This window comes from Xenopus laevis, chromosome 1L, assembly GCF_017654675.1.
Source record: "Xenopus laevis strain J_2021 chromosome 1L, Xenopus_laevis_v10.1, whole genome shotgun sequence".
Taxonomy (NCBI): domain Eukaryota; kingdom Metazoa; phylum Chordata; class Amphibia; order Anura; family Pipidae; genus Xenopus; species Xenopus laevis.
The window spans coordinates 146,513,128-146,529,312 of record NC_054371.1 but is presented as its reverse complement, the minus strand read 5'-3'; the positions used below and the strand labels follow the sequence as shown (position 1 = coordinate 146,529,312).

General features: G+C 36.7%; 1 protein-coding gene across 1 annotated transcript in view; it reads right to left on the bottom strand.

Annotated features, from left to right (window-relative positions):
• Nucleotides 1-16,185, bottom strand: part of LOC121394205 (aminopeptidase O-like) — a 235,151-nt gene that overhangs the window by 183,282 nt on the left and 35,684 nt on the right. Inside the window, exon 3 of the mRNA XM_041564512.1 lies at nt 3,138-3,291. Within this exon, the coding sequence (XP_041420446.1) occupies nt 3,138-3,291 (154 nt within the window). The remainder of the gene's footprint in view (nt 1-3,137; nt 3,292-16,185) is intronic.

Below are 16,185 nucleotides of genomic sequence, written 5' to 3'. Positions count from 1 at the left end.
AGGCAAAAGAAGAATTATTATTAAAGATGAATTCAAGATTTTCAGAGTAAAGGTGTGGCCTGTTACATTCATGAGCTTACAGACTGACAATTTTCAGATTATCTGTCTGCCTGAAAGCATTTCTTCATATATTTGCCTCTAGACAGATATAGTATTTCTTCATATATAGAGTTTTTGTTCCTCATTTTGTTTTTTCTATTGCTTTATCCACGTGTACCTCAACACCACACATTATAAGAAGTATTTTAAGAAAGAAAAGTGTTTTTGCTTGCTTCACAAAGTGGGTACTGAGTGAGAGGGTCTTCCTGGAGAAGTAAAAGAATAAATAGCTCCATTTTCTCGTGGCTCACACTCAGTGGCGTAACTAGATGTTACTTGATGTTACACCACATCCCTGGCATTTTGTAATGGGAGGAATTTCAACCTCTCTCTCTCTCTCTCTCTCAAAGACTGACCAAGGCCTCCTAATAATTAAGGGTCCAAATTGCAGGGCAGCAGCAACCTCTAGAGCAGGGATCCCCAACCTTTTCTTCCTGTGAGCAACATTCAGATGTAAAAGCAGTTGGGGAGCAACACAAGCATGAAAAATGTTCCTGGAGGTACAAAATAATTGATTATCCATTTAGTAGCCTCCATTAAGACTGGCAGTCTATAAGGGCCTCTGTTTGGCAGTACACCTAGTTTTTTGCAACCAAAACTTGTCTCCAAGTTTGAAATTCAAAAATAAGCATCTGCTTTGAGGCCATGGGGAGCAACATCCAAGGGGTCGGAGATCAACATGTTGCTCATGAGCTACTGGTTGGGGACCACTGCTCTAGAGCATACGACAAAAGAGTTTCTCTTTTTTCACTGTCATGAATGTGACCCACTTGATGAACAAAGAACATTTAAGACAATAAAACTTACATACAGTACACGATTTGTAAAACAAAGGGTAAAAGTGACTGTGAAACTATCTGTGATAACAATCTTTATTAATTATAGGCAAATAATAAAACAATGTAGCGGCATACCTTGAGGCATGACAAAAATGTAATAAGTTGCATTATTATTATTATTTTAATAGTTACACAAATTAATTAATAATGAATTCATGTATGAATTTATAGCAAGATATTCATTAGTTATGAAACCCACTAACTACTGAGGTGTATTTGCTGCTGCATTCTGCAGTTAAAACAACTAACTCATTTTAATGGTTACAACCAGGGCAGGGTATCATGGAGAAATGATCTGGGACACTAAATAATGTTTATAGAGGCCTGAACTTACAGCTGCTGCAAATTGAGAAAGGAAAAGTCCTCAGGTTAGACTCTTTTGAGGTATGTAATATTAAAAAAAAAGGAAAAACCAAAAATGCTTTAAGAATGTAGTCATTCAGAACTTTAATATCTTGTTTAACTTAATGAATCATGCTATGTGAGGTGGCCACAAAAGAAAAATCTTTTCTGTATATTCTCTAGCGAAAAACGTTTTCTCTAATTCAGGGTTTTTTGCAGATGACTTGGAACATTTTGACCACTTTTAACCTCATGGTCCCTACAGCCTCAACTTTAGAGCATAACCTGACTGCTACCTCTACCTGCTATCCAATGTGTCTATATGCCATATGAAGGGGGAAGCGATTGCAGTTTTGCCAATGCCTGTCACCATAATGTGATAACTCCTATAAAAACTGGAATCAATTTTCCATGCGAATTACTCCATACAACCCCATTTGTTTATGATATAAAAACACAAGTCACTTGGGGGAGTACATTAAAGTATCCTTATTTGAGCATCAAGTGGTTTCCCTGTCTGTCCCGCTTTAGAGCGGTATTTTTGGCACATTGCACATCCCACATTTGCTGCAGAGCTGTACAGAAAACAAAGAAGGCAAAGTAAAGCAAGGAGCGCAGGTATTATGTCGCAGAACATAGATTAAAATTTAAAATAAAAAGTTCAGGTTTTCCAAATGAAGAGTGAATTTTATGTTATAAAAGAAGCAGCGCCTTCAGTAGCATACATGTTTTGGTCTTTTGAATACATTTTTACTCACATAGATCTTCACATTTCACTTTATTACTATGGCATTCATACATTCCAGAAATTTGCTATGAAAAAAAAAAACTAAACAGACAGCTGTCTTGTCCTTGACAGATTGTAGTAGCCCCATAACATCTTTATTTAATCTTGGGAAATATTAGTTTATTTCCTAATTTTTTCCGCCTCAGGTTTTCCTTGACAGATCGGTTCTTCCATCCAGATCCTAAAATGAGCTCACTCCAGCTGTGTTCAAACAGTGTGACCAAAATGACAGGTTTCATACTGCACCACTCATGGTTAATGAGTGATTCTTAATCTTGCCAGCGACAGCTGGGCCACTCTACTTTAGATCATTGCTTTTCTTTCATTACCAAAAGAAAATGAAGCAGAAAAATCCAGTAGAAAAAAAACGTTACCCTTTCACTGCCTGGTCCATTTCCATATTGATAAAAGATCAACTACAGCAAAAAGACAAGATGCTAATGAAACAGCACTCTGCAATATAGCATTATAAACATTTCTAGGAAAAGAAGCATTTTTGTCATTGATGAAAATAATGTAAACAATGAAGGCTAATTTGCCTTTATTGAAATACTGAAGCTATTACATACTTCTATAAAGCTTTCCCCTTTCGAAAATATCTCAGTAGACATGCATATCTCAGTATATATACAGTACAGTATATATTAACAATTTATAACATATGGAGATTTTCATGTCACAGGGTGCTACTACACCGTACAATTTGTTGACATGTAAAAGCAAAGCCATGATCTATCCAGACAGCTCTGAATTACCGTATAGAAAGGCCGTCTCCCATAGAAACCATTATAATGAAATAATCCAAATTTGTAATGAATATTTCCTTTTTCTCTGTAATAAAACAGTACCTTGTACTTGATCCCAACTAAGATATAATTAATCCTTATTGGATGGGAAACCATCTTATTTGGTTTATTTAATGTTTACATTTTCTAGTAGATTTATGGCATGAAATTCCAAATTATAGAAAACCCCAGGTCCCGAGCATTTTGGATAACAGGCCCCATACCTGTACCATGATTATGCCTTATAAATAGCAGTTATTAGTAATAACTAACAAGGTCTCTAACCTGCTTTCATTACTGATGTAAAGTGGTGTCCATAAATCTGATGTTTTCATATTACAACTGGAGTTTTCTTTTACTTCTTCCCAACATCCAACTGCAATGGTAAATGTTGATGCTGGCATTGGCATTGTCACATAGTAGAACCAGCTGTAGAATCCTTAAAAAGGTAAATATGAATGTTAGTTAAGCTAATCAGGTAAAACTGTCTCAAGACTTAGCTGGACTTTATCACAGCAAATTATTACCTGAACTATTTCTGATAATGAAGGTTTAGGTTTAAGATTTGCACAAAATATATACATACAGTATCTAATTATTTAGCTAAAGGTAATACACTGATTTTATGTGTATTAGTAGAAAATACACAAGTGCTGTCTATGCCTACAGGCTAAAATGTCTAATGTGTGCTTTCATTTTAATGCCTCAAGAAAAATAAATAATGTAACAAATAATTAATGGAATGCAATCCTTTTAAATTAGAACATGTCAAGGCAATATGTTAGCTGTACCTAGATGCATTACATTTATTGCAGTGTTTCCAAAACTCTTACAAAAACTATGAAGTGTCAAGCTTTATAAAGATCTGTCTATATGTGCATGGAACTATCATGGATGATTTCCAAATTTTCAGAATTATACAGAGGAGTTACTTTCTTCCTGTTATTACAGAACAACAGACAGAGAGCATGCCAGGAGACAAGTACTCAAGACCTCACTGAAAAATGTAAGAAAACATGTAAAGATTGGCTATAGTAATATAAAGCTTCAGCAATTTTTTTGCCTTGGGGGACCACAACGTAAATGAGAGATATGGGTTGAAATTTAGTTTCGCTGTCAAGCTGCAGGCTTTAGTAGAATGTCTTAAAGGTGAACCACCCCTTTAAGACATGACAGCTGATTCAGTTATGACCATTATAAGCACTATACAGATCAATTTTCCCTAATATTACAGTCCCTCATACAGGATGTTGTTTTGGGCCTGGTTGCAAAATGAGTCTCACACCACTGATACATGTAAGAAGCTGTACTGTGACTGCTGGTTGTTTTTTTTTAAGTGGAACAGGTCTATCACCCATGTATGAGACTTTATTCATTTAGATGAAAATGGCTCTTAAACAGATGGCTGGTGGCCAACCACATGCATGATAACAAAATCAAGGTGTAACTATTTTCGAAGATCCCATGTAAACTCAGGATAGAGAGAACAAAACAAACTTTATACAAGAGTTCGAATAGCCAGGACATCTGGTAGAAATGTTCAACTATGTGGATACAAGTATGAAAAAAACAATATTAGGAGCATGACGATTTTGTTAAAAATAGCTTTGTTTCTTTTTCTATAAATGTGGTTATAAAATTACAGAGCTATTGTTAATCATCCATCAAAACCTGCCAAGGTTTTCCTCCAAAAGGAAACTTGCAGCAACAACATTGTTTTTTCATAGGTTAAACTATAAAAATAAACATAAAATGTACTATATTTTTAGGCTTAAACAATGAAAAGATATATTTTAAAACAAACAGATAGAAATGACGTCACTAATGACCAGACAGGTTCCTACCACTGCAAAGCAAGGACTTAATAAAAGAAGAGACTTTACACTAAAATAAAGGCGCAACGCAGACCAGAAAAAGTGACAGAAGTGATAAATTGGAAAAAACTTTTCTATATATATAAAACACATATATAGCAAATATATGTTAAAGGGGTAGCTGAAAATTATAATTTATTATGATGTAGACAGCAGTATTATAGGACAATTTGTTACAGGTCTTTAATTACTCTTAGTGTTTTAACTATACATTTCTGGTCTGTAGCTCTCCAGTCTGGAGTTTATATAATTTTGCTTGTAGGTTATCAATTTATAATTGTCTTAGGATATAGGCATCTATGCTACATATCTTAACTTAAAATGAACCTCCCCTTAAAGAAAGTAAACTTACTTATACAAGTACATATCTGTACCTATCCACTTTCTGGTCTTGATACTGAAGCGATGAGGCTACTGATTCAGAGAAACCTTAATTCAAACAAACAATCTCCTGAGCTGCAGTGATAGGTTGGTTTTAATCTAAAAAAGCTATTTGGTATGCAGCACCTAGGTAATTAAGATGTTTTCTGCTATTACAGAATTGCATAGAGCTCTAGTAACTCATAAAATATGGCCACCTATTGTTGGGTTGGGCACATTTCATATTATGCATAAAATATTGGCTGCTTTTATCTGTAGCTTACCTGTACTCAAATTACAACATCTGTTCACTAAACAGTGTAATATGTAATGTCTTTCTCACTTTCATTGTTATATAAATTATCTTGGTTATTTTGGACAGTTTTAGCAGGGCAGTTTTGTTCTGTTACAGAAAAGTGCCTTTTCTCACTGAACTCATCCACCTGTTTGGGCAAATCATATTGTATATTTTCTTTGGGGATTATATCCATGTGTTAATCAGTTCTGGATGATCTATTTAAGAGATAACTTAAGTCACTCTTGTACTAACAATTTACGGACAAATTGTAACTCTTGTGGCACCCCTACATTAACTGGAACTGGTGATGAGGTTATGTTTGCATAAGATAGAGAAAATTAGTTAGGGCTCTTAGTCACAGGTGTTTCAAGATGCATTCCTTTGTGGTGAACCTTTCATGAGTTCCAATGCAGTGGAATGCAGAAGAAAAACAGCCAATCCTTCTGGATTGCTATTTACTCACTGAGACACATGCAAGTGACCCTAAAAAGGTAAGAAAGAGCAAGGAAATAGTTTGGAGAGACATCCTCTGTTACCACTAAAAACAGACAGGTAGGAAGAGGTTTAAATTTCACTGAATATTGGTATATTCGGATTAACTGGAGGAGAAAGTTGTTGCAAGATACTGGATAGTGTAAAAGAGCTTGAATATGAAGATAGGAGCATGAAAGAAAACACATGAACAGAATAATGACAAAAGGAGTGATAAAGAAAGAATCTACCTTAGGGGGTACCGTGCATGCAAACAGTTCAAACATTGCCATTGCAATTGTGTAACAGGTAATTGTAGTAGTATATGTTCCACGGAGTATTGCTAAAGGGGATATTGTTTACTCCATTTATTCTGGTAGCAGACAGACAGATCCCAAAACTGCACGATTGTGTTTGACAGATCTCCTGAAAATGCTTTTCTATCAGCAATAACTAAAAAATGCCGGTGGTAAAATGTACCAGTAGCAAAGTTCGCCAGAAGTTTCCTCATGAGACAACTTTGGGTGACTTCAGAAGAACAAAGCGATGCTAAGGTTTAACCACAAGCGATTTCAATTATTGCCTGTGGAGAAGCATTTTCAGGAGATTTGCTGCCCCCAGTCATGCACTTTTATCGCGGGCAACAAATCTCGTCAGCCATTACAAAAAACAGTGCATTTCTCAATAAAAGTGCAAAATAAGTTTATTGATAGTTTTATAGTTAAGTTTACTTTAATAAACAGGCCCCTTAATCTTAACAAGAATTTGGAATGTCCATTTTTTTCCATTGAAAATCTGAAGGGTAGTTGTTTCCAGACTTCATAGCAGACATAACATTAGGCCCTGAAAAATGGTGATCATTTATACTTAATTCAAGCAAATCTCTGTGGTTTACCCAGTGCTTTACAACCACAAATAAGGGTGTAGTTATAATAAATTAGATGAAGGAAATATAAAATTTATGCTTAGGGCAGTGACACACACTAAGATTGAGGGAGATTAATCGGCCAGCGACAAATCACTTCTTCTTCGGGCAACTAATCTCCCCGAACTGACTTCCTGCGGGCTAGAATGTAAATCGCCAGCAGGATGGCACTCGAAATGATTCGTCTCACAAGGAAACCTCAGGCGCCTTTGGAAAACAAAGCGCTCCGAGTACCATCCCGCCGGCGATTTAGATTCTAGCTAGCGGGAAGGCTTTTCAGGGAGATTAGTTTCCCAAAGAAGAGCCGATTTGTTGCTGGGCGATGAAAACTCCCGTATTAGCATGTGTCATCTCCCGTAAATGCTTAGTTGCCTCATTACAGAGTGGGGATGAGGTCCCTGCCCTGAAGAGCTTACAACATGAATACATAACTATTTATTCCAAGAGACTATATTAGTCCCATTTGAGTAGTGGATATTTTCAACTGTGCTCTGAACAATGCTGTACATGTACTATAACTGAACTCTGTTTTTTTCTTTTATTGAGAATTTGCCATAAATGCATGAATGAAAATAATATAGCTGTAGTCTAATGTCTGTTTCTTTATGACATTTTTGAAGCTTTGTAAGATACAGTATTTCCAACATTCTTATTGCAATCATTTTACAAAATAATCCACTCTGCCAATTCCCTTTAGCATATTATTGTACAGCATGTGCATCTGTGGTACAGACATAAAGAGGTTTACAGGATGGGTGGGGTCCATGTGAACTAAAGTTGGAATGAGCTAATCTGTTTTAAGTAAATACTGTGTTTTCTTCTCTTTATTGGAGGGTGGAAAGGGGCTTGATTTGCCTGTGGAAAATCTAAAAGTAAGCTATAATTACCAAAGTAAAAATTAGTCATTGCCATATAATGAATAGAAAATCAATGCTCTCTAAAGTTGCAACACTGCCATCAGGCAACCCTGACAAATTTCAAAGCCTAGAGCTGCCAGCAATGTGGAATTTTATTGTGTTTATTGTCCTCAAATGCTCCTTTGGAAATTTGTTGGTTATGGTCCTCAAAATTAACATGCAATGTTTTATTTTGGATATAACTTCTTATAAAAAGATTTAAAAATGGCTACCCAGGCAATTTCAGGATATCTAAAGCTGGCCATAGACACAAAGATCTCATTGTACGAATCGAGGATTCGTACGATTTTCGGATCGTGTGTGGAAAGACCCAACATTTTTCGTCCGGCGGAGATGAGTTGTTTGGTCGATCGGACAGGTTAGAAAATTTCTGTCGGCTGCGGGCAATATCTCTGCGTGTATTGTGGGAGACTAGCTTTGTCTATCGTACGATTGCTGTCAGGGGCAGAACATCGGCTGATCTGTTCTTTAACTATGAATGGTAAGACTTTGATCTGAATGGTTAGTGGCAGGTCGGGAGATGGGAAAGTCCGATCGTACATTGATTCATACGATCGGATCTTTGCGTCTGTGGCCAGCTTAAGGTATCTGGTAGTTCTAAAATAAACAGTAGATATGCTTTATGGAATGTATGTACAGTATTTGTATGCATAGTAGTAGAATTATGTAAGCAAACATCATACAAAGCCAATGTCTATCATAAAAATATTACACACAACAGAAAACAGTACTAACAAGTTTTATTTTGACAAATCCTGATTTGATTAAGGTATGATTCATATATGTAAATCTGTCAACGTTTTTGTAATTTTGCTTTTCCTTAAAAAGGAAACTTGTCGCTCAGCCCCCTGTAGTTTTAATGCATAGACTGGCCCAAATATTCTACAAACAATGATAAAAAGTTTGGGAACCCCTTTCATCCTGCATAATAATTTACTCCACTTTCAACAAAAAAGATAACAGTGGTATGTCTTTTATTTCCCAGGTACATCTGAGTACTGGGGTATTTTCTGAATAAAATTTTTTCATGGTTTAGGATAAGGCTACAAAAAGCTATCTCAGAGGTTTAAAGTGTCAGTTTCAACTGTAAGGAATGTAATCAGGAAATGAAAGGCCACAGGCACAGTTGCTGTAAAACCCAGGTCTGGCAGGCCAAGAAAAATACAGGAGAGGCATATGCGGAGATTGTGAAAATGATTACAGTCAACCCAATAATCACCTCCAAAGATTTGCAAGAACATCTTGCTGCAGATGGTGTATCTGTACATCATTCTACAAGAACACCTTATGGCAGGGTGATGAGAAAGAAGCCCTTTCTGCACTCACACCACAAAAAGAGTCGCTTGTTTTATACAAAAGCTCATTTAGAAAAGCCACCGTCATTTTGGAAAAAAGTGCTTTGGACTGATGATAGAAACATTGAGTTATTTCATCATAACAAAAAGCGTTTTGCATGGCGGAAGAAGAACACCACATTCCAAGAAAAACACCTTCTACCTACTGTCAAATTTGGTGGAGGTTCCATCATGCTGTGGGGCTGTGTGGCTAGTTCAGGGACTGGGGCCCTTGTTAGGGTCGAGGGTTGGATGAATTCAACCCTAGATTAACAAATTCTTCAGGATAATGTTCAAGCATCAGTCACAAAGTTGAAGTTACACAGGGGTTGGATATTCCAACAAGACAATGACCCTAAACACACTTCGAAATCTACAAAGGCATTTATGCAGAGGGACAATATTCTGGAATGGGCGTCACAGTCCCCCGACTTGAATATCATTGAAAATCTATGGGATGATTTGAAGCAGGCTGTCCATGCTCGGCAGCCATTAAATTTAACTGAACTGGAGAGATTTTGTATAGACCAATGATCAAAAATACCGCCATCCAGAATCCAGACACTCATCAAAGGCTATAGGAGGCGTCTAGAGGCTGTTACATTTGCAAAAGGAGGCTCAACTTAGTATTGATGTAATATCTCTGTTGGGGTGCCCAAATTTATGCACCTGTCTAATTTTGCTATGATGCATATTGCATATTTTCTGTTAATCCAATAAACCTTATATCACTGCTGAAATATTACTGTTGCCATGAGGCATGTTATATATTAAAAGTTGCTACTTTGAAAGCTCAGCCAATGATAAACAAATCTCCCAAACTTTTTCATATGACTGTATCGTCCCTTATTAATACTGTTTGCTCTCGTTCTAGTTATTGTGTTTAACTAACGATATCTAAGCCTTTTTTAGGCACTGAGGGAATCTGCAATCACAACCTCACTGGGCACAGACTGTACTGAGCGTACAATGAATAACCACTTTACATTGCTGAAGGTGAAAATGCTTTTGTTCTAATCTAAATGAATGACCTCTTGTTCTTTGTATATTTCCCTTGATGAAGAAACCCTTCAAAGACTTTACTGTACTAAGGATTAAACAGCTCACCTTTAAATAAATTGTTCATGTAGTCTTTGGTTTAGAAGACATTATATTAAGACAATTTACAATAAGCCTCCTTTTTTATTGTTTGTGTTTTTAAAAATATATTAAAACTTTTTGAAGTTCCAGGCTTGTAATTTTTCCTTGTTATTTAGTTGCTAGGATGTACTATAATTGCTGTAACATCTTGGTAGTTAGAACACAAGATAAATAGGACAGGGCCTGGAACAAAACATAAGCAATAAAAAAAACAGTAAAAAGTAAACCTTGCAGGCTGGAAATACACAAAATAAGAATGCAAATAAAGTAAAAACAAACAAAATAAATAAAAAAGACTAAGTGAAAAGTTGTTTAGAATAGGTCACTCTGTAACATACTAGATGTTAATTTAAAGGTAAGGCTCCAATTTATTTGGAGGCCGTGATTATCACCAAGGCAGACAAGGGCGTTGGGATTGTTGTGTTGAATAAAACTGATACCAATGAAGCATTCCGCCAATTAGCTAATGATAATCATTATAAAAAATTGGAAATTGACCCCACATATAAATCTAAGAATGATCTAAATATGTACTTGAATGCATCAGTTATGGAAGGGGTGATAACTGAGGAAATTTACCAACTCTTATACCAACAATTCCCGAAAACGCCATATGTGTACTTTCTTCCTAAAATACACAAAAGTCTCGAAAACCCTCCCGGTAGACCTATAGTGTCTAATTTGGGATCATTGTGGCAACCACTTGCTATATACATTGACATGTACCTCCAAGATATTGTGCCAACACTTAAACCTTGCCTCCTAGACACCACAGATTTCATCAACAGACTAAAAACTGTTGACTTACCGACTGGGGGATTCTACTTGTGCTCATTAGATGTTAAAGATTTATTCACTTCTATATCCCACAATGAAGGTATTGAATGCATGGGCACAAGCAGTCTCCCAGACTTTAAGGTTAATTTTGTGTGTGATCTTCTTGACATGGTACTTATGAAAAATTACTTTACCTTTGGGGGTGAGTTTTTTCTCCAACTACAGGGCTGTGCAATGGGGGCTAATATGGCGCCTACATATGCAAATATATTCATGGACCATTTTGAGCAAACACACTACTTCACTACTCCAACACTACTTTTAGTCCATGTATACAGTCCTACATGCGGTATGAGAATTTGCAGGCGTTTGCACTATACCTAAACAGTGTACACCCTACAATTAAGTTCACACTACAAATTAATACTAGTGAATTGCACTTCCTTGATGTCAATGTACAGGTCATTGGGTCCTCATTTGTGACTTCTATATACAGTAAACCTACTGATCAAAATAATCTTTTAAAAGCTACAAGTTTTCATCCACTGGGCCTGAAAAAGGGTCTCCCCAGAAGCCAATTGTTTCGTGTGAAACAGATAACTTCTTCTGAGGCCCTTTACAAACATGAATCTTCCAAGATGGTTCAAAAATTTGTTGAAAAGGGGTATAATGCAACAGAACTAAATGCTATACGTAATGAAATTATGGCCTTACCAAGGGAGGATACCCTTAAGAAAAATTAATTTAGGAGCCAATGCATTCCCTTTATATCTACCTATGATACTAACAATAAGGCTATCAGAAAAACTATCCTTTAACATTGGGGCATTTCACAATCTGACCCTAAAATCGGGCACCTTTTTAAATTACCCCCGGTCTTCTCCTACAGAAGAGGTAGAAGCATACAGGAATTAATCAAACCTAAAACTACCATTGTCAAAAAACCGCCACCTATGTTAACCAAATAGAACAAGGGTACTTATCCCGGTAGAAATTGCGGGCATTGCAATGGTATAATCCCTGGGACGAATGTTGTACATCCCCAATATGGCACTAAACATGATATTAAAGGTTTTTTTATGTGTGATACTAAAGAAGTTGTTTACTGCATTAAGTGCCCCTGTGGGTTGGTTTATGTTGGCCAAACGAGTAGAGCGATGAAGGTGAGGCTAAACGAGCACAAATCCACTATCCGGAATTACAAGGCCCCCCCCCCCCTGCTGACCAAAAGGGCTCAGTTAAGGTAGTTGAAAAAGGAAAAACAAAAAAAGAAACACTGCTAGCAAAACACTTTTTTAATCATGGTCATAGAATATCTCAATTGAGATGGCAAATTCTTAAAAAAGTGTCACACAAACAAGGCTTTGATATTAAGAAGCTTTTATTGCAGCGTGAATGTTACTGGATATGGGTGCTCCAATCCAGGCATCCAAAAGGGTTAAATGAAGACTTTAATATGCCATGTTACTTATGATTTTATCCAATTAACACGCTATTCCACTTTTTTCAGATAACTTTGCTGCACAAATTTCCTGCAGGGATAGCCTCTGTTTTCTCCCATTCCCCTCTTGTGGGGTAAGATAAAATTCATTGTTATTCCAATGTTACAATTTAGATTTAGATGTTGTGTCTCAATTTAATACATGATAAGTAACTGGCTACAGTGTTGCATTCCATTCCTGTAGGGTAGGATAAAAAATTACCTTTACCCTGTTGTTACAGTTTGGATACAGCTTGGTCTCTTGTTTCAATTGTAAATCTGTTAAGGAACCTGTGACATTGTTGCATTTCATATGCTGCCTTTAACTTGGATACATAATTGGATTTAACCATACTTTTGTTTCAAGCTACTTGATGGTTATTAACGGATCATCTCGGGACTCAATAACCCTCTGTTACTTCTGGATTTTGCAAATAAGTTTTTGATAAAAATGTTGTATTTTTTCTATGATGGACTTTCCATTTACGTTATTTTATGTATTTTTGCACTGGGACTGTTCAGGGTTAAATACCAACTGGTGTTGCTTTCGAATAACTATGTAAATGTGATGAATGACCAATCATGTTGTGTGAGGGGTGTTAACTTGTTTTCACGTACCCATGTTTTCATGCTTGACAAAGGGGTACAACCCCGAAACGTTGCACGTTTGCTAAATAAAAACGCAAGGGTACACCCCTGCTTGAACCTGCCGTGAGTGCCAGTGTTTACTCTGTTCTGAATTGCTGTGGAGGGTGCCGATCCCCCCAACACCGTGCACCAGGCGATGATACTCTGAAGGCCAGGGTGTGAGAGCGGGCTACATCACTCCAATTTATTTGTAACATTTTAGGATTTTTAGAAGTTCCTTCATTTTCCATAAGGCACACCTGCATCTTCAAAATGCTACTATGGTTGTGCCTTGAAACAAAGAAGAAGAAAACTGATTTTATGTGGTTTGTGTGATAATTACCTTGTGCCACAGAAAGATAACCCAGAGATCATTTTAAGTGTTTATCCCATTTATACAAACACAGACATGGGTTGGGTGTGCAAACCTGTTAGCCCAGTTTATGAATTTCTTATGCCAACCAGATCAAAGGAATTTTAATAATTTTGCCAACTTTATAAAAAGCGTTTTGTCCCAAAATTACACTTAATTTGCATTAAAACAAAATGGGTACCTTAAATTATATAGATAAAAGTATAAATAATAAGGTTGTGCCTACATTAATTCAATTAATGTGAACAATAATTCATTTACATTACATCCATGGGTGCAGCACCAAAAAGGACACTTTCTTGCTTCAGTGAAGCTTGCAAATTGTTTTTGTTAGCAGGAGTGCAAGGTCAGTTGTTTTCCATACGTGCGTGCATGCCTGCTGAGTGTACCCTGGGATTGTAGGTCGCCTTATTACACCTTGTACTACCCAGGTGTACAGAGAGGAAAATACCACAGCCCTCTGTCTGTGATATCGCTTCGGAATGCAATTGAAGCAACCTCACAATGGCAACAAACAAAAATCTTTTCACTGTATATACTTCAAAATTATGCTACTGTCAGTGGTAACATGTAGCATGCTGGGAAGGTAGTAAGCACTGTGCCATCTAGTTACATATCCCAATTTGACCGCTGCACGGTAAAATCACTATACACCCAAACCCCATCCAATTTATAACAAAATGGAATCTTACAATAATCAACAAATAAGGGTTACACAATAAAAATACAATAAGAGGGCCATGAGCTAACAATCTAAAGGTTTGACCTTCAAGCACAAGGTATAACATTCTCAGCTCAGACCCTCCATCACCAACTCAATAAAAGAGGACCATGGAAGAACCCACTCCTAACAGAGAAACATAAGAAAACCCAACTGCAGTGCCCAAACAACTGAATAAGTCAATATACATCTGGGAGCAGTTCCTGTGAACAGATGCTATTAGAGCTCTTTGGTAAAGCAAAACACCACTTTGTTTACAGGAGAAAATGAAGCCTTCAAAGAAAAGAACACCATCACCACAGTTAAACATATCAAAGGTTAGATGTTTTGGAGTTACTTTGCTGCCCTTGTCAGTGCATGGCATCATGAAATTAAAAGATTACCAAGGCATTTAGGAGCACTGTACTGAACCCAGAAAGCTGGGTCTCCATTGTAGATTAGTGATCCCCTACCAGTGGTTCAGGAGCAACATGCTGCTCACCATGCCCTTGGATGTTGGATGTCCCAGTGGCCCAAAAACAGGTGCTAATTTTTGAATTCCTGGTTTGGAGGCATGTTTTTGTTGCATAAAAACCAGGTGTACCGCCAAACAGAGCCTCCTGTATGCTGCTAGTCCACATAGCGGCTACTAAATAGCCAGTCATAGCCCTTATTTGGCACCCCCTGGAACTTCATTTTTTTTTTTCTATGTTGCTCCCCAACTCTTTTTACAACTGAATGTGACTCACAGGTAAAAAAAAAAGTTTGGGGACCTCTGCTGTAGATCATGGGTCTTCCAGCAGGTCAGGGACCATAAGCTACCAGTATGTTTATAAATATATATATATATATATAGATAGTCTGTTTTGAAATGACCGTGCACCCCGCCAATAGAGATAACAGAGTGCAGGTATTATATGAGATATATATATATATATATATATATTTTGCAGTAGATCGATTTATTTTATAGTAAGTTTTGAGTTATTTGAAGAAAGGGCAGAGCATAGGCTTCAAAAATTACTCTTCCTTCTATGGCTAATAAAATGAGTTTTTTATGCATAGTTACATGAACACTGTTACCTGCCATTTAGACCACAAGGCCACACCACTATATTGTTCTGCAGAATATACAGGAATATTCTACATAAGCAACAATAATAATAATAATAATAATAGCAATGCTAATGCTCTAATCCTGGGAGTTGATCAACCGTATCAGGAACTTGACAGAAACCACAGGCTGCTTCTTAGTTTGGCTTAAACCTTCTGATTCATTGTGATGACAAACAAGCTTCAAATTACAAGATTTCTACAAAATGACTCATGAAGAATTAGTTCCACACTTATTAGAATTGTCGTTGTAGCCTGCCTTAGATGGCTTAGAATTTGCCTAAGTTTGCATGTTTTCAAAGTCTTGTTTGTTCTCTGATAACCAATTCATTTAAGTAGCCTGTTAGTTGCACTTGATGTAATTAAATTAAACATATTAAAAACATAAATCCTGACCAAATTACAACTTCGGCATCCTCCCAGAAGACATTACACCAGGTTAGAACATGGGAATATTAGGGAAAATAACCTTATCAATTCAGCCATTTAAAGGACAAAGGAAACCCTAATTCACTGGAGGGGTGCAAGTCTAAGGGCAAATGGGTTGCTTACTGCACCTGGGCATATATTGTGTCTTTTATTACATATGGAGATTGTATTTTACTTATTCACTGTTCAACTAACATTTTGGACCGCCACCCCAGTAAATTAGGGTTTCCATGTCCTTTAACATGTGCAGCATATCATGTGTGTGTGTGCAGTAATTATTTAATGCCAACTTTACTCATGCACTTTAGCATGCAAGCAATAAAGAGATTCACACAGCAGCAGTTTAGAAAGAGGCAAAGTACGTCTGCTCAAATGCTTTAAAAAAGTATATAGATATTAGCCATTTGTGGCTTTTTTGGTGTTTAAAGTTAGGCATTTAAAGTAGAAAATATATATTTTTTACAAAAAGAAAGTTTCTGGATAATCAGGGTTTAATGATGCAGAATATTATTATG